Here is a 12,626-nt window from a genome sequence, read left to right on the forward strand (position 1 = left end):
CAATTTTGGGTATGTTGGGCTAGACATGGGTTAAGTCCAAATTGAATGTGGGTTAAGTCCAAATTGAATGGTTCATTTGATCAAGGAAGGTGCTGTGAATACTTTTCATGAAGGGATAGAGTGGACATTTTGGGGCCAAGGCCATTAATTTGGTGAGATTTTGAGACATGGCCAATTTGGGACAAAATTGGGGCTTTTGGACTTAGGTTGAAATCAAATGAAATTGAGGCCTCACCAAGGCCAATTTAATGTCAAGTTCGATGTATGAAGATGTTATGACAATTTTTCAACAAAAATTGTGGCAAATTGAGTGAGCTATGAGTTCCATTTAGTGGAACCAAGTCATGGGGCCAAAATTCGGGTTTTGATCTAAATCAAAATTGGGTTAAAATGATGAACTAATTGAGCTTGGATTTGGTTTTTTTTGTTCATTTTAAAGGTGAATTTGAGTTTGGGATTGAAATTTGGGGAGGCTGGGATCAAATTCATGGACATTTGGAGCTGGGATCAAATTCATGGACATCTGGAGTGATTTAGGGAAAATATGGGCCTTTAAAGGGTAATTTGGGGATTTTGATCAAAGATGCTTAAATTGGCCAAATTGGGTCATGTGATAGTTAAGAAAAATAAAATTAGGAATATTTGGGAGTTTTTTTGAATTTTTTAGGATTTTTTTGGAATTTTTTAGAATTTTGGGATAAGGAGGGGTATTTTGGTTATTTGGCCAATTTCAGTGATTTTGGGTAGTTTGGCTGTTTTCAAGGGGTTTGAAATGGTTTTTGAAACAAGTTGGGAATTTTGACCAAATTTGAGGTCCCAAAGGTATCTAGGTAATTTTGGGGAATTTAGGGGCAAAAGGCTAGGTTCGGTGTCTTGGTAGAGTTGGAGTGCCAACAACCATCAATAAGCCATTGACCAATGGAAAACCCATTTTGGGTCCTCTATGTAGTGGTCTTAGCTAAACCCTAGCCTAGGGCTCTAGCCTAAGGCTAATGGGTTTAGGGGACCACCTATAGAAGTCTCCCAAAAGTATTAAGGGACCACAACCTAGAAATTTAAGTTTAGGATAGTGAGTGATTGTGAGTGCAAGTGATTGCAAGTGAGTGCCTTAGCCCTAGAAAACTACCCATGGTCAACCCTAAGGTCAAGCAATCCTAAGGGTGGATCATCTTGAGTTCCCCTGTAATGACCTCACCTACTAAGTGCTAGAGGTTAGGACCAATATTTGAAACTTCAAGTTGAGTAGAGAAGAGTTGAGAAGAGTTTAAAATTTCGGTTCCTTGTCTAGTTTTCTAAGAATAGTCAATAAGAAAGTCCTTAAGAATAGTCAAAGTCAATAAGAAAGTCCTATGGATATACCTTAGGCTACTAAAGAGGAAAAACTAAACCTCAACCAAAAGTGAGGTCAACCCAACACAATCACAATAACGAACAACATCAATATAAACAAACTAAACTCTTAAGAATAGCAATTACCATCGCTTTCCTCATCATTATCATCATCATCATCTACTTCTTCTTCATCATCATCATGATCTGGAGCATAAGGAGTGAAACTAGGCCAAGTTGGGAATTTCACATTATGCTCACCTGATATCTAACCATAGTTTCCTCATAAGCTACTTTTTGCTGAAATCTCCTCTGCTTATATTCATCATTGTAAGCATTACTTGCTTCAATTCTTCTAATCCTGTTTTACATATTCACAATATCTATTTATTGAATCATGAACTGCTCCATGATATGTTCAAGCAAAGAAGAGTGCGAAGTAGATGTTTTTGCAACTGATGTTGAGGGTCTATCACTACTTCCACTCCTAAACTCAACAAATGATTCAACTTTTTCAACAATATGCTTCCTGATAGAATTTTGTGGCTGCATCATTTCCTCATTTTTATGGGAATCTACTCCTGATTGCTCACATAAAGTGAAAATCAGGGCAGGGTAACCCAAACCACTAGCTGTAGCACAACTAGCTATACTTCGAGCTTGATGAACTATAAAAGCACTAACATTTACTGCCTTCATTTTCTGAATGCAAAAGTTTATCACAGCTATATCCTTCGTTACTTCAGTTAGATGATTTGTTAGCAATATTTTAGTAGACATTAAGTGGTGTCATACCTTTGACTGAATAATAATAATCATGGAAGTGGAGAAGTTAACTTTCTTATTATCTTTAATCTTCCATTATCCTCTTCCATCTGTCAGAAAGGTAATCACTTCATCTAGTGATGAACCAATCATCACGAATGCAGCATATACCCAATGAAATGCATTTCTCAGTCCATAAAAAGCATTGATCATTCCTCTAACTTGCTTACCTCTCACCAAGATGTGATCGTCAGGGGTGAATCGCAAGTTGGCATAGAAATCTCGAATCATATGTACAATTGTACTGCTGTGAAGTAGCAAAACCTCTCCCAATTTATGGCGACGATCAACCTCTCGATCTCGCCACCCGAGTTAGCAAATGCCCATTCCTGGATCCATTTTCTTGTTTCCATTTTAGTATTATAACAATGTTGGTCTTTAAAATTGACAAATTTTCTTAAGTCAAAATCTCTTATCAGCTTCCCTCTCCTTACTCGTGGAGTGATACACCTAAAATATATAGTGTTTTTAAAAAAAAATTTATACCTATTTTTGAGATATTACACTTTAGTGGAAGGTATTTTTGTGTTTTTCTTGCAGATACAAGTAAAAATGGAAAAAAATGCTTAAAGGAGTGAAAAAGGATCAAATTTGGAGCAAAAAGGTGAAAGATTATGCAAAAAAATTTTGGTGCCTAAGCATCAGATCCAGTGCTTAAGTACTGGTTAAAAAGAGAAGACCACGCCTAAGCCCCGAGACCCCGCGCTTACACTCTAGTGGCAGTTGCTAGATGAGTAAAATCAGTTTTCATGAACTTAAAAGAGGTTTTTGAGCACCCATTGGCTTAATAGGTGGTTGTAACCACCATGGATGAAAATTATCATAAAAGGATGCATCTCTTGGGCAAATACATAGAATCAAGACACATAGACACATTTAATCAAGACACATTTTGAAGAGATCTCAATGCACCTATTGGAAAAAGATAAAAGAAAGAAGAGAGGACTTAGAAAAGAGTCTTGAAAATATTGGCAAGTTTTGAAAGTTCTTCTCTGGAGAGTTAGTTCGGAGAGATTTTCAGGAACCACTCAGGAACATTTTCAGGAACCACTTTTTATTTACTTTATCCTTTTTGTTATATGTTTTTGGTGATTGTAAAAGAGAAGATATTCAAAGGAACTTTAAGAGTTTGGTGGAGGACTTGAGATAAGTTTTTATCTTTTTATTTTCGACTACTGTTGGTTTTAATCGAGACTTGTCGTTGGTTTGACAATGATTTCTTCTTTTAAACTAAAGTGTGGTTTTGTTTTCTACATGGATTCTGAGTAGTTTTCTTTATTTTTCTGCTTAAAATGAGAAGTGATTGAGTATTGGATGGAAGTTGTGGAGAGTATTGATATTTAATGTTGGAAGAAGTTGTGATGATCTAAATCCATGCCCTTCATTTACTTCTTAATTTGACCAATCCAGATGTTAAAATTTATTGTGTAAACATGTAAGAACCGGTCAACTTGATTTATTGTCTTAGGTTCTGGTACAAGAATGTTAGACCCCAGGTGGAGGGAATCGAGGGAACTCTAGAGTGAGAGCTAGTATCTTCCCTGCCTAGCCGGTCTTCAGACTTATTCAAACTTTAAATTAGCCACTGTTCTTCATAGCATCTCTAGAAAGGGTAAAGAATATTATTTCTCATATTTGACATAATACAATTTGCATATTTCCACAACAGAATTCATATACGTATTACTGATTCATGACAAGAAAAAAGATATTTTCATATTAAATACCTTTCTCTACAAAAACTTTAGTTATCTTTTTAATTGTTATTGTTTCGTTAAAATGTCAAAAATATCAAAATTATTTAAATTTTAAATTCCTACAAATTTTTTTTTAGTTGAAGTAATTATATTTTTAAAAATAGAAAAAATTTCTAAAAAGTACATATTGCATAATCTTTCCTGTGGGTTCAATATTCAGGTCTTAATTAAAAAGTCCTATATTACTTGATAACGATAAGTATACTTGCATAGTATCCCAATATAAGTAAAAAGTTCAATTCTTATTTTTCTTCAAGATCAAGTTTTTGGTTTTGTTACAAAATAAGAAAATATAAGTAAAAAATACAACAAAACTATTGCTATAATGTGCATAAGAATTGAGTCAGGATCAAGTTTTTGGCCCCGTTGCAGGGGAAGAAAACTAAGTAAATTTCTATTTTTAGAAATTCTTATTTAAACATTAAATATTGTATCTTATTTTGTATGTTTTATTTTATTTTATTTTATTTTATGTTAGTGTATGTGTAGTTCAGGTTCTGAAGGACTAGTGCCCTATGATTCTGAATTATAAAAAACTATTAGAAAAATTAGAAAAATAAACAAAAAATAAAAATCCTGAAAAATCTAAAAAAATTACAGAAATGGAAAACCAAATTAGTCAAAATTCTAAAATTCATCAAGAGTTTAGACCTTAAGAGATTATGTCAACCCTATTGTAGATGAAATTTGTTGTAGTATTCAAAAACCTACTGTAGTGGCTAATTCATTTGAGCTTAAACCTGCTATTATCCAAATGATATGAAATAAACAATTTGTCAATTTGGGGGATCACCAACTGATGATCCAAATTTACATCTTAACAATTTTCAAAAATTGTGTGCTACATTTAAATACAATGGTGTTTCATATGATTCCATAAGACTTAGGTTATTTCCTTTCTCACTGAAGGATAAAACCAAGATGTTGTTGAATTTGTTAGCACCTGGATCTATCAGAACTTGGGGTGATTTAGCATAAAAATTCATTGCTAAATATTTTCCACCATAAAAAAACTGTGAAGCTTAGAAATGATATTACATCTTTTAATCAGTTTGAAGGGGAATCTATTTATGAAGCATGAGAACAATTTAATGAACTCTTAAGAAAGTGTCCACACCATGTTATACCAGATTGGTTAAAAATTCAAACCTTTTATAATGGATTAATCGGTTCTCTTAGATCTATTACCGATGCCACTGTTGGTGGTTCATTGATATCAAAACCATTTCATAACGCTTATTCTTTAATTGAAGAGATGGCTACCAATAATTTTCAATGGCCTTCTGAGAGGGTGAATCCAGAGAAAGTAGCCAATATTCATGAAATTGATGCATTTACTATGTTAGCAATCGAGTTACTGCAATTTCAAGGAAGTTAGACCAATTTGGAAAGAATTTTTCTCAACCAATTTCCATGATTGAAAAGAATTCACTAGGTCAAATGGTAGATTCTCAAACATCATTAGAGACTTTGAATTCCATAAATCATAAGTAGAATAACCCATATTCCAATTATTATTACCCAGGTTAGAAGAACCATCCAAACTTTAACTCGAATAATAATTTGGGTGATAATACTAAGTAATGAGGGAAAAATGAAGTAAACACATTGGGAAACTAGAACAACCAAGGGCATAATAATTATAGATCTACTTATCCTCCAGGAATCAACTGTAATATACAATTTAAGGATAAGAAGTTGTCTATAGAAGAAGTGGTGTTACAAATGGGTAATCAGTTACAAAGTCAAGGAGCTACAATTAGAAATATTGAGAATCAACTTAGGCAAATCACAAGTTCATTAAGTAATATATCCCAAGGAACACTTCCTAGTAATATTGAATAAAATGCAAAAGACCAAAATAAAGAGTAAGTTAAAGTCGTACAACTTAGAAGCGGAAGAGAGTTGGAGGGTAGAGTTCAAAAAGAGATTGAAGTAGAGAGAGAAGAAACTAAAGAATCAAAACAAGACGCTCCAAAATATTTTGAAAGACCTATTTCTCCGTCGAAAATTGATTTATAAAAACCACCACCTCCATTTCCTCAGAGACTTCAATAACAGAGGTTGGATAAGCAATTTTCAAAATTTTTAGAAATATTTAAGAAGTTTACAATTAATATTCCATGTGTTAAAGCCTTAGAAAAAATGCCAAGCTATGTAAAGTTTATGAAGGAGATTCTCAACAGAAAAGGGAAGTTTGAAGATAATGAGACTATTTCACTTAGTGAGGAGTGCAATGCTATAATTCAGAAGAAACTTCTTGAAAAGCTTAAAGATCCTGGTAGCTTTACAATTCCATGTGCAATAGGAGGCAAATTTTATGGGAAAGCTTTATGTGATCTAGGTGCAAGCATTAAACTTATGTCATTATCAATATTTAAAAGATTGGAATTAGGAGAAATAACCCCTACTACTGTAACTCTGTAGTTAGTAGATCGTTTGATAACATACCCTAAAGGAGTTATAGAAGATGTCCCAGTGAATTTGGATTAATTTATTAATTAATCTTTCATGTTGATTCATTGTGCTAGATATGGAGAAAGATAAAGAGATACCTATAATTTTGGGGAGACCTTTCCTAGCCACATGAAGAGCAATGATAGATGTGAAGAGCAGAGCAATGATAGATGTGCAGAAAGGGGAATTAACAATGCACGTCAATGATTAAAATGTTACTTTTAACATTTTAAAATCAATGAAATTTTTTTTTTTTTTTCATTATTTGATGGGAAAAGGTAAAGATGGAGAATGTTATAGAATGGATGTTATAAGATATATGAGCTAATGTCATTTTAAGACAACTTATGAAGAAAAATCTGAAGAAAAAGATTTGGAACACGAGCAAGAAGTGGAATTAGATCAATGTGTAAACCTTTGTAAGGAAGACTCAAGTTATGTTCAAGAAAGTTTTAAAATTTTGGACACGATTGAAAAAGATAAATCATTTTGTTCATCTATTGAAAAACCTCCAAAACTTGAGTTGAAATTACTTCATGAATAATTAAAATATGCCTTTTTTGGACATTCCTCTACTTTACCTACTATAATTTTCTCAAAGTTAATAAAGGAAGAAGAAGAAAGCTAATGAAAATTTTGAAATATTTTAAGAAAGCCTTCGAGTGGAAAATTGCTGATATTAAAGGAATAAGTCCTTCAATTTATATGCATGGAATTAATCTGGAAGAAAACTGCAACCCAAGGCTGATCTATAAAGGAGATTAAATCCTGTTTTGAAAGAGGTTGTTAAGAAAGAAATTTATAAGTGGTTAGATGCTGGAATTATCTACCCTATTTCAGATAGCTATTTTAAATAGTGCATGGGTTAGTCCAATTCACTGTGTTCCTAAGAACGGAGGAGTAACTGTAATTGTGAATGAGCATAATTAGTTAATACCTACTAGGCAAGTTACAGTGTGGCAAAGATGCATTGATTATAAAAATTTAAATCTTCTCACTAGGAAAGATCATTTTCCACTACCTTTCTAGATAAAATGTTGGATAGACTAGATGAGCATAAATACTTTTTTTTTCTGGAAGGATATACCGGTTCTCACCAAATTCAAATATCTCCTGAGGATCAAGAGAAAATAATATTTACCAGTCCTTATGGTTCTTTTGCTTTTAGAAGAATGTCATTTGGTTTATGTAATGCCCCTGCTACATTTCAAAGATGTATGATGACAATTTTTTGTGATTTAATTGAAAAAGGGATTGAAGTCTTTATGGATGACTTTTCAGTGTTTGGAACTTCATTTGACTCATGTTTAGAACATTTATCTAAAGTTCTTAAGTGCTATGAAAAAATAAATTTAGTCTTTAACTAGGAAAAATGCCAATTTATGGTAGCGGAGGAATTGTATTGGGTCATCAAATAACAGAAAATGATATGGAAGTAGATCCTGCTAAAATTCAAGTGATCACTAATTTAACTTATCCAAAAAATGTGAGGGAAATTAGAAGTTTTTTAGGACATGCTGGATTCTACAGGTGATATATTAAAGACTTCTATGCCATTTTCTTTTAAGATGGCTAAGCCTTTATGCCATTTACTGGAGAAAGATACAATTTTCTATTTTGATGAGGAAAGCCTAAAAGCTTTTAAATTATTAAAATAAAAATTAATCATTGCACAAATTATAGTTTTGCCAAATTGGGAAAAACCTTCTGAACTTATGTGTGATGGAAGTGATTATGCTATTGGAGCTGTTTTAAGAAAAAGACACGATAAAAGATATGATAAAATTTTTAAAGTAATTTATATCTTAGTAAAAATCTTAATGAAACTCAAATTAATTATACAACAACTGAAAAAGAGTTATTAGCAATAATATATTCCTTTGATAAATTTAGATCATATTTGATTGGAACTCATTGTATAGTATATACAGATCATTCTGTAATTAAGTACTTAATCAAAAAGAAGGATACTAAATCGAGACTTATAAGATAGATTATTCTTTTACAAGAATTTGATTTTGAAATAGTACATCTAAAAGGAACTAAAAATCAAATTGCTGATCATTTATTCAGGTTTGAATTAGAAAAATCACTCTGTTTTGAAAAAGAAATTAATGAACATTTTCCAAATAAAAAATTGTTCACTGTAAATGAGTGGTGTGTTCCGTGGTATGCCGACATTATGAACTATATTGTTAGTGATCCTAAACCCTATGGAATGACATACCAACAAATGAGGAAATTTATTTCTAAAGCTAAGACTTAATTTTGGGATGATCCATATTTATATAAACAAGGAAAGAATTTGATCATTTAAAGATGTGTACCATTAGAAGAAACTGATGAAATTATCCAAAAATGTCATAATTTTGATTTTGGGGGACATTTTGGTGTTGATAAAACAACATACAAAATTCTACAATTTGGATTTTATTTCCTACACTTTTAAAGATGTCAATGCTTATATAAAAACATGTGATAGATTTCAAATAGTAGGCAATATTTCTAAAAGAAATGAGATGCCCCTCAATTATATGCTAAAAGTTGAAATAATTGATGTTTGGGGATTAGATTTCATGGGACCTTTTATACCATCTTTCAAAAATTTATATATATTGTTAGCAGTGGACTATGTATCCAAATGGATAGAAGTTGTTGCTTTACCTCGATGTGAAGCTCAAAGTGTTGTAAAATTTTTGAAATTGAACATATTTTGTAGATTTGAGATGTCGAGAGTTATTATTACTGATGGGGGAAGTCATTTCAGAAATGTCATTATGGAGAAGTTATTAAAGAAATATCGTATAAATCATAGATTTTCTACTACTTATCATCCTCAGACAAGTGGTTTGATTGAATTATCCAATCGGTAAATTTAAATAATTATGGAAAAATCTGTGAATCCAACAAAAATGGATTGGTCAGTCAAACTTGACTATACTTTGTGGGCTTATAGGACTGCATATAGAACTTATATAGGAATGTCCCCATAGAGGCTAATATTTAAGAAAACTTGTCACTTACCAGTTGAACTTGAGCATAAAACATATTGGGCTATATTTATAAAGAAAAGATGAAAATATGGCATGATCAAAAGATTTTTACTAAAATCTTCAGCCAGGGCAAAAAGTTTTGCTATATAATGCAAGATTAAGATTATTTTCAGGCAAACTTAAGCTCAGGTGGATGGACCCATTTGTTGTGATAAAAGTTTATCCTTGTGGAGCTGTGGATATTAAAGATCCTAATTCTGAGAAAATTTTTAAAGTGAATGGACATAGACTGAAACCTTATTATATAGGGAATCAACATAAATATAATGATGTTGGGTCAACCAGAATGAGCACTGTTACGTCGGGCTGACGACGTAAAACCAAGCGCTTTGTGGGAGGCAACCCATAGTTATCTGTGTGTTTGTTTTGAATGTTATGTTATTGTGTTTTTTGAGTCTAATTAAGAAATTTTTGGTAGTATTTTGGAGTTTATTATATTCTAGTAATGATTTTTAGACTTTATTTAGTGATCTAGACATGTTAGAATGAGAATTTGGATGTTAAGTTGACAGATGCACTGGCGGCGCTTAAGTGCGGTAATTTAATAAATCTATCTTGGCAGTTTCTAGTCGTGCCTAGAAGTTATGAAGGAGAGGTGCTCATGAAAGAATTTCACCCTGGATTATTTTTAGCCCTAAGAGTCTAAGAAAGAAAGAGATTTAGAGAAAATGACTTCATGGAAGATGGATTTAAAGAAGAAGGAGGAAGCCATAAAGAAGAAGTTCATTAGTGAATCATTAGTCAAAGTGCACACTAGTCAAATTGCACAGGAGATGTATAACAATTTCTTAGCCTTTTGTATTGAAGGGATATCGGAGAAGATCAACCAAATGGAGAATGCTATATCTGTATTACAGACTAAGATGCTTGAATTGCATGCTCATTTAGAACATATTGGGTGTGGCAACTTAACATGCAATTCAACCATACCAGTTATGTAGAGGAGGCAGATATGGTGATGTTCCTTAAGAAAAAGCGGATCAAAGATGATAGTAATAGAGCTCGTCACCACCGTCCGTTTTATCAACTCTATGTTCTTGGAGAGACTACTGAGAGACAAGAATTCGTTCCTTCTAATGAAGAGTGGAATTAAGTTAAGTGTTAGAAATTGTGTGTTTGGAGTCATGTTTTTAAGTGTGTTAGTGTTTATGTATTGTATTTAGTGTTTGTGTCACTTATGTGTTTAATTGTAAATGTGTGTTAAGTGTTTTGTACTTAGGAAAATTTTCTCATCCAAGACTATTTGGAGAGAGAACTAAGTGTTAAATGTTTTTGCACTTGTTTGTGAATTAAGATAAGTTTATTTTTGTGAAAATTTGTGTCATCATTAGCCTCGAATTGAATTAATTATTATGGAGAACTTTGAGAGAGAAGGGAGTTATAGGAAGTAAAAATAGTCAGTTAAGTGCTATGAGACCATTTAGAGGTGCTTTACTTTGGCTAATAATGTAATAATAGTGCATTTTAATTTTACTTATAATTAAAAATTTCAAAAATTATGCCCTAGTGCATAAGCGCCACATCTCACGCTTAAAGGCGAGCCAACCCGACAGGCAGGCGCCTAAGCGCCACTTACCCACACTTAAGCGTCGGTTCACAAAAATCGGTTCGCGAATGGTTAAAAGTGAATTTTTGGTCCGAAAATGCCATTTTTAAAACCTTCAGTTGTCTTCCCCAACTCGAGTTTGCAATTTTGAGGGCTAGGGAAAGTGAAATTTGGAGATTTCTTGATGGAATCAAGTGAGATTTTCTAGATCCAAGTTCCTTGAGGTAAGATCTTCACTTCTATGTAAAAATTTTGAATTTTCTCCATATATTTTAAGCACATTGAGAAGATTCCAAAAATTTACTATTCATGGTGAAAAGTGTAGAAAAATCTATGGAAATTTCTTGGGAAGTTTTCTTGGGAAGTTTAGTTTAGTTAGTGGTTTTGGATGTTTAGTTTAGTGATTTAAACTTGATTTTTAAAATTATTTTTGGAATTTATCAAATTTGTAGAATGGCACAAAGAATGAAAATGGGCAAAGGAAAGAGCCCATTTCATTCTAGCAAATTTGTCAAGTCAAAAGCTTAGGATCGATATAGTGAAGCTCTACAGTCACCAAAATTGATTCAAAAGCAATGTTTTAAGAGTCCAGGTGGAGAAGTGGAAGACCTGATAGTCCTCCGATAGTGGGAACAATTCTGTTGTTTCTCTGTTGTCGCTGTAATTTATGTTGTAAGGGAGTTTTATAGTTTTATGGTTTTATGCAAATCTGTCAGAGGCTGGCGACAATCGAGTTATGATTCGAGCAAAGTTGGTACCTTTAATTTCAGAGGTAATCAACTTGTTTTACCATTTACTACCGGAGACTTTGTGTTTTTATGTGAATTATTGTCCTACGGAAGCGGAATTGGACGAGATCATATCTTATTTGACTGTTGGAAGAGGACTTTGGAAGATTACAAATGAGAGGAGAGTAAATTTTTTAATGTCAAAGTTGTGTGCACCATCAAAGGCTTCGCACTATTTTATATCTGCTCGTCTGCTTCCTATAAATCGTCTCAGTGAAGTGACCAGAGAGAGCGATGTTGAATTATTGTATTTAGGAGGGAAAACCCATCAACATAGGGGCTTTGATCTATCACACTATTATCAGTTAAGCTACTGCTACTACTACTGCAGGTATTGGATTTGCTTCTTTGATATTTTATTTATGCAAGCAGGCTGTAGTAAAGTATGATAGTTGGGAGGAAGTTTTGTTGCCTCTGAAGCCAATTGCGAAAGTGAATGTGAAGACTTATTTGGATCATTCAATTTTCAGCTGGAGAGGAGGATTTTCCAGAAGCTATGAATTAGAGACGTCTGCTGCATCTACCTCTGCTGCATCTTCATCAAGACCATCTGCTTCACATGCTTCTACATCTCGAGGTGAGTTAATTGAGACTCAAGAGCTGTTATTATAGATGATGATGACTCATATCCACTTTACCGCTGATAAAGTTCAAAATCTAGAACATTTTGTTGAGCAAAAAAATAGGTATAATAGGAGAAAGAGTGACTTTGAGGAGAAATTATATCCAACTCTGTAGGGCCAGATTAGAGGTGGCCCAGGAGTAGTATTTCCTCAATATCCTCCATATCTTGACTATGAGCCTAAAGAAAAATGGTATAGTGGCGATTCTGAGAGTGGAGATGAGTAGAGATGAGAGATGATGTGTTGGA

At 33.0% G+C, this 12,626-nt stretch overlaps 1 protein-coding gene across 1 annotated transcript in view; it reads right to left on the reverse strand.

Annotated features, from left to right (window-relative positions):
* The window catches only part of LOC110034128 (DIBOA-glucoside dioxygenase BX6-like), a 63,352-nt gene extending 60,845 nt beyond the window's left edge, over positions 1 to 2,507 (reverse strand). Inside the window, exons 1-2 of the mRNA XM_020738412.1 lie at positions 2,419 to 2,507; positions 1,591 to 1,690 (exon numbers count right to left, since the gene is read on the reverse strand). Of these exons, the coding sequence (XP_020594071.1) occupies positions 1,591 to 1,690; positions 2,419 to 2,507 (189 nt within the window). The remainder of the gene's footprint in view (positions 1 to 1,590; positions 1,691 to 2,418) is intronic.
* Between the last annotated feature and the right edge of the window lie 10,119 nt (positions 2,508 to 12,626).

Source organism: Phalaenopsis equestris, unplaced genomic scaffold (assembly GCF_001263595.1).
Source record: "Phalaenopsis equestris unplaced genomic scaffold, ASM126359v1 Scaffold001351, whole genome shotgun sequence".
Taxonomy (NCBI): Eukaryota; Viridiplantae; Streptophyta; class Magnoliopsida; order Asparagales; family Orchidaceae; genus Phalaenopsis; species Phalaenopsis equestris.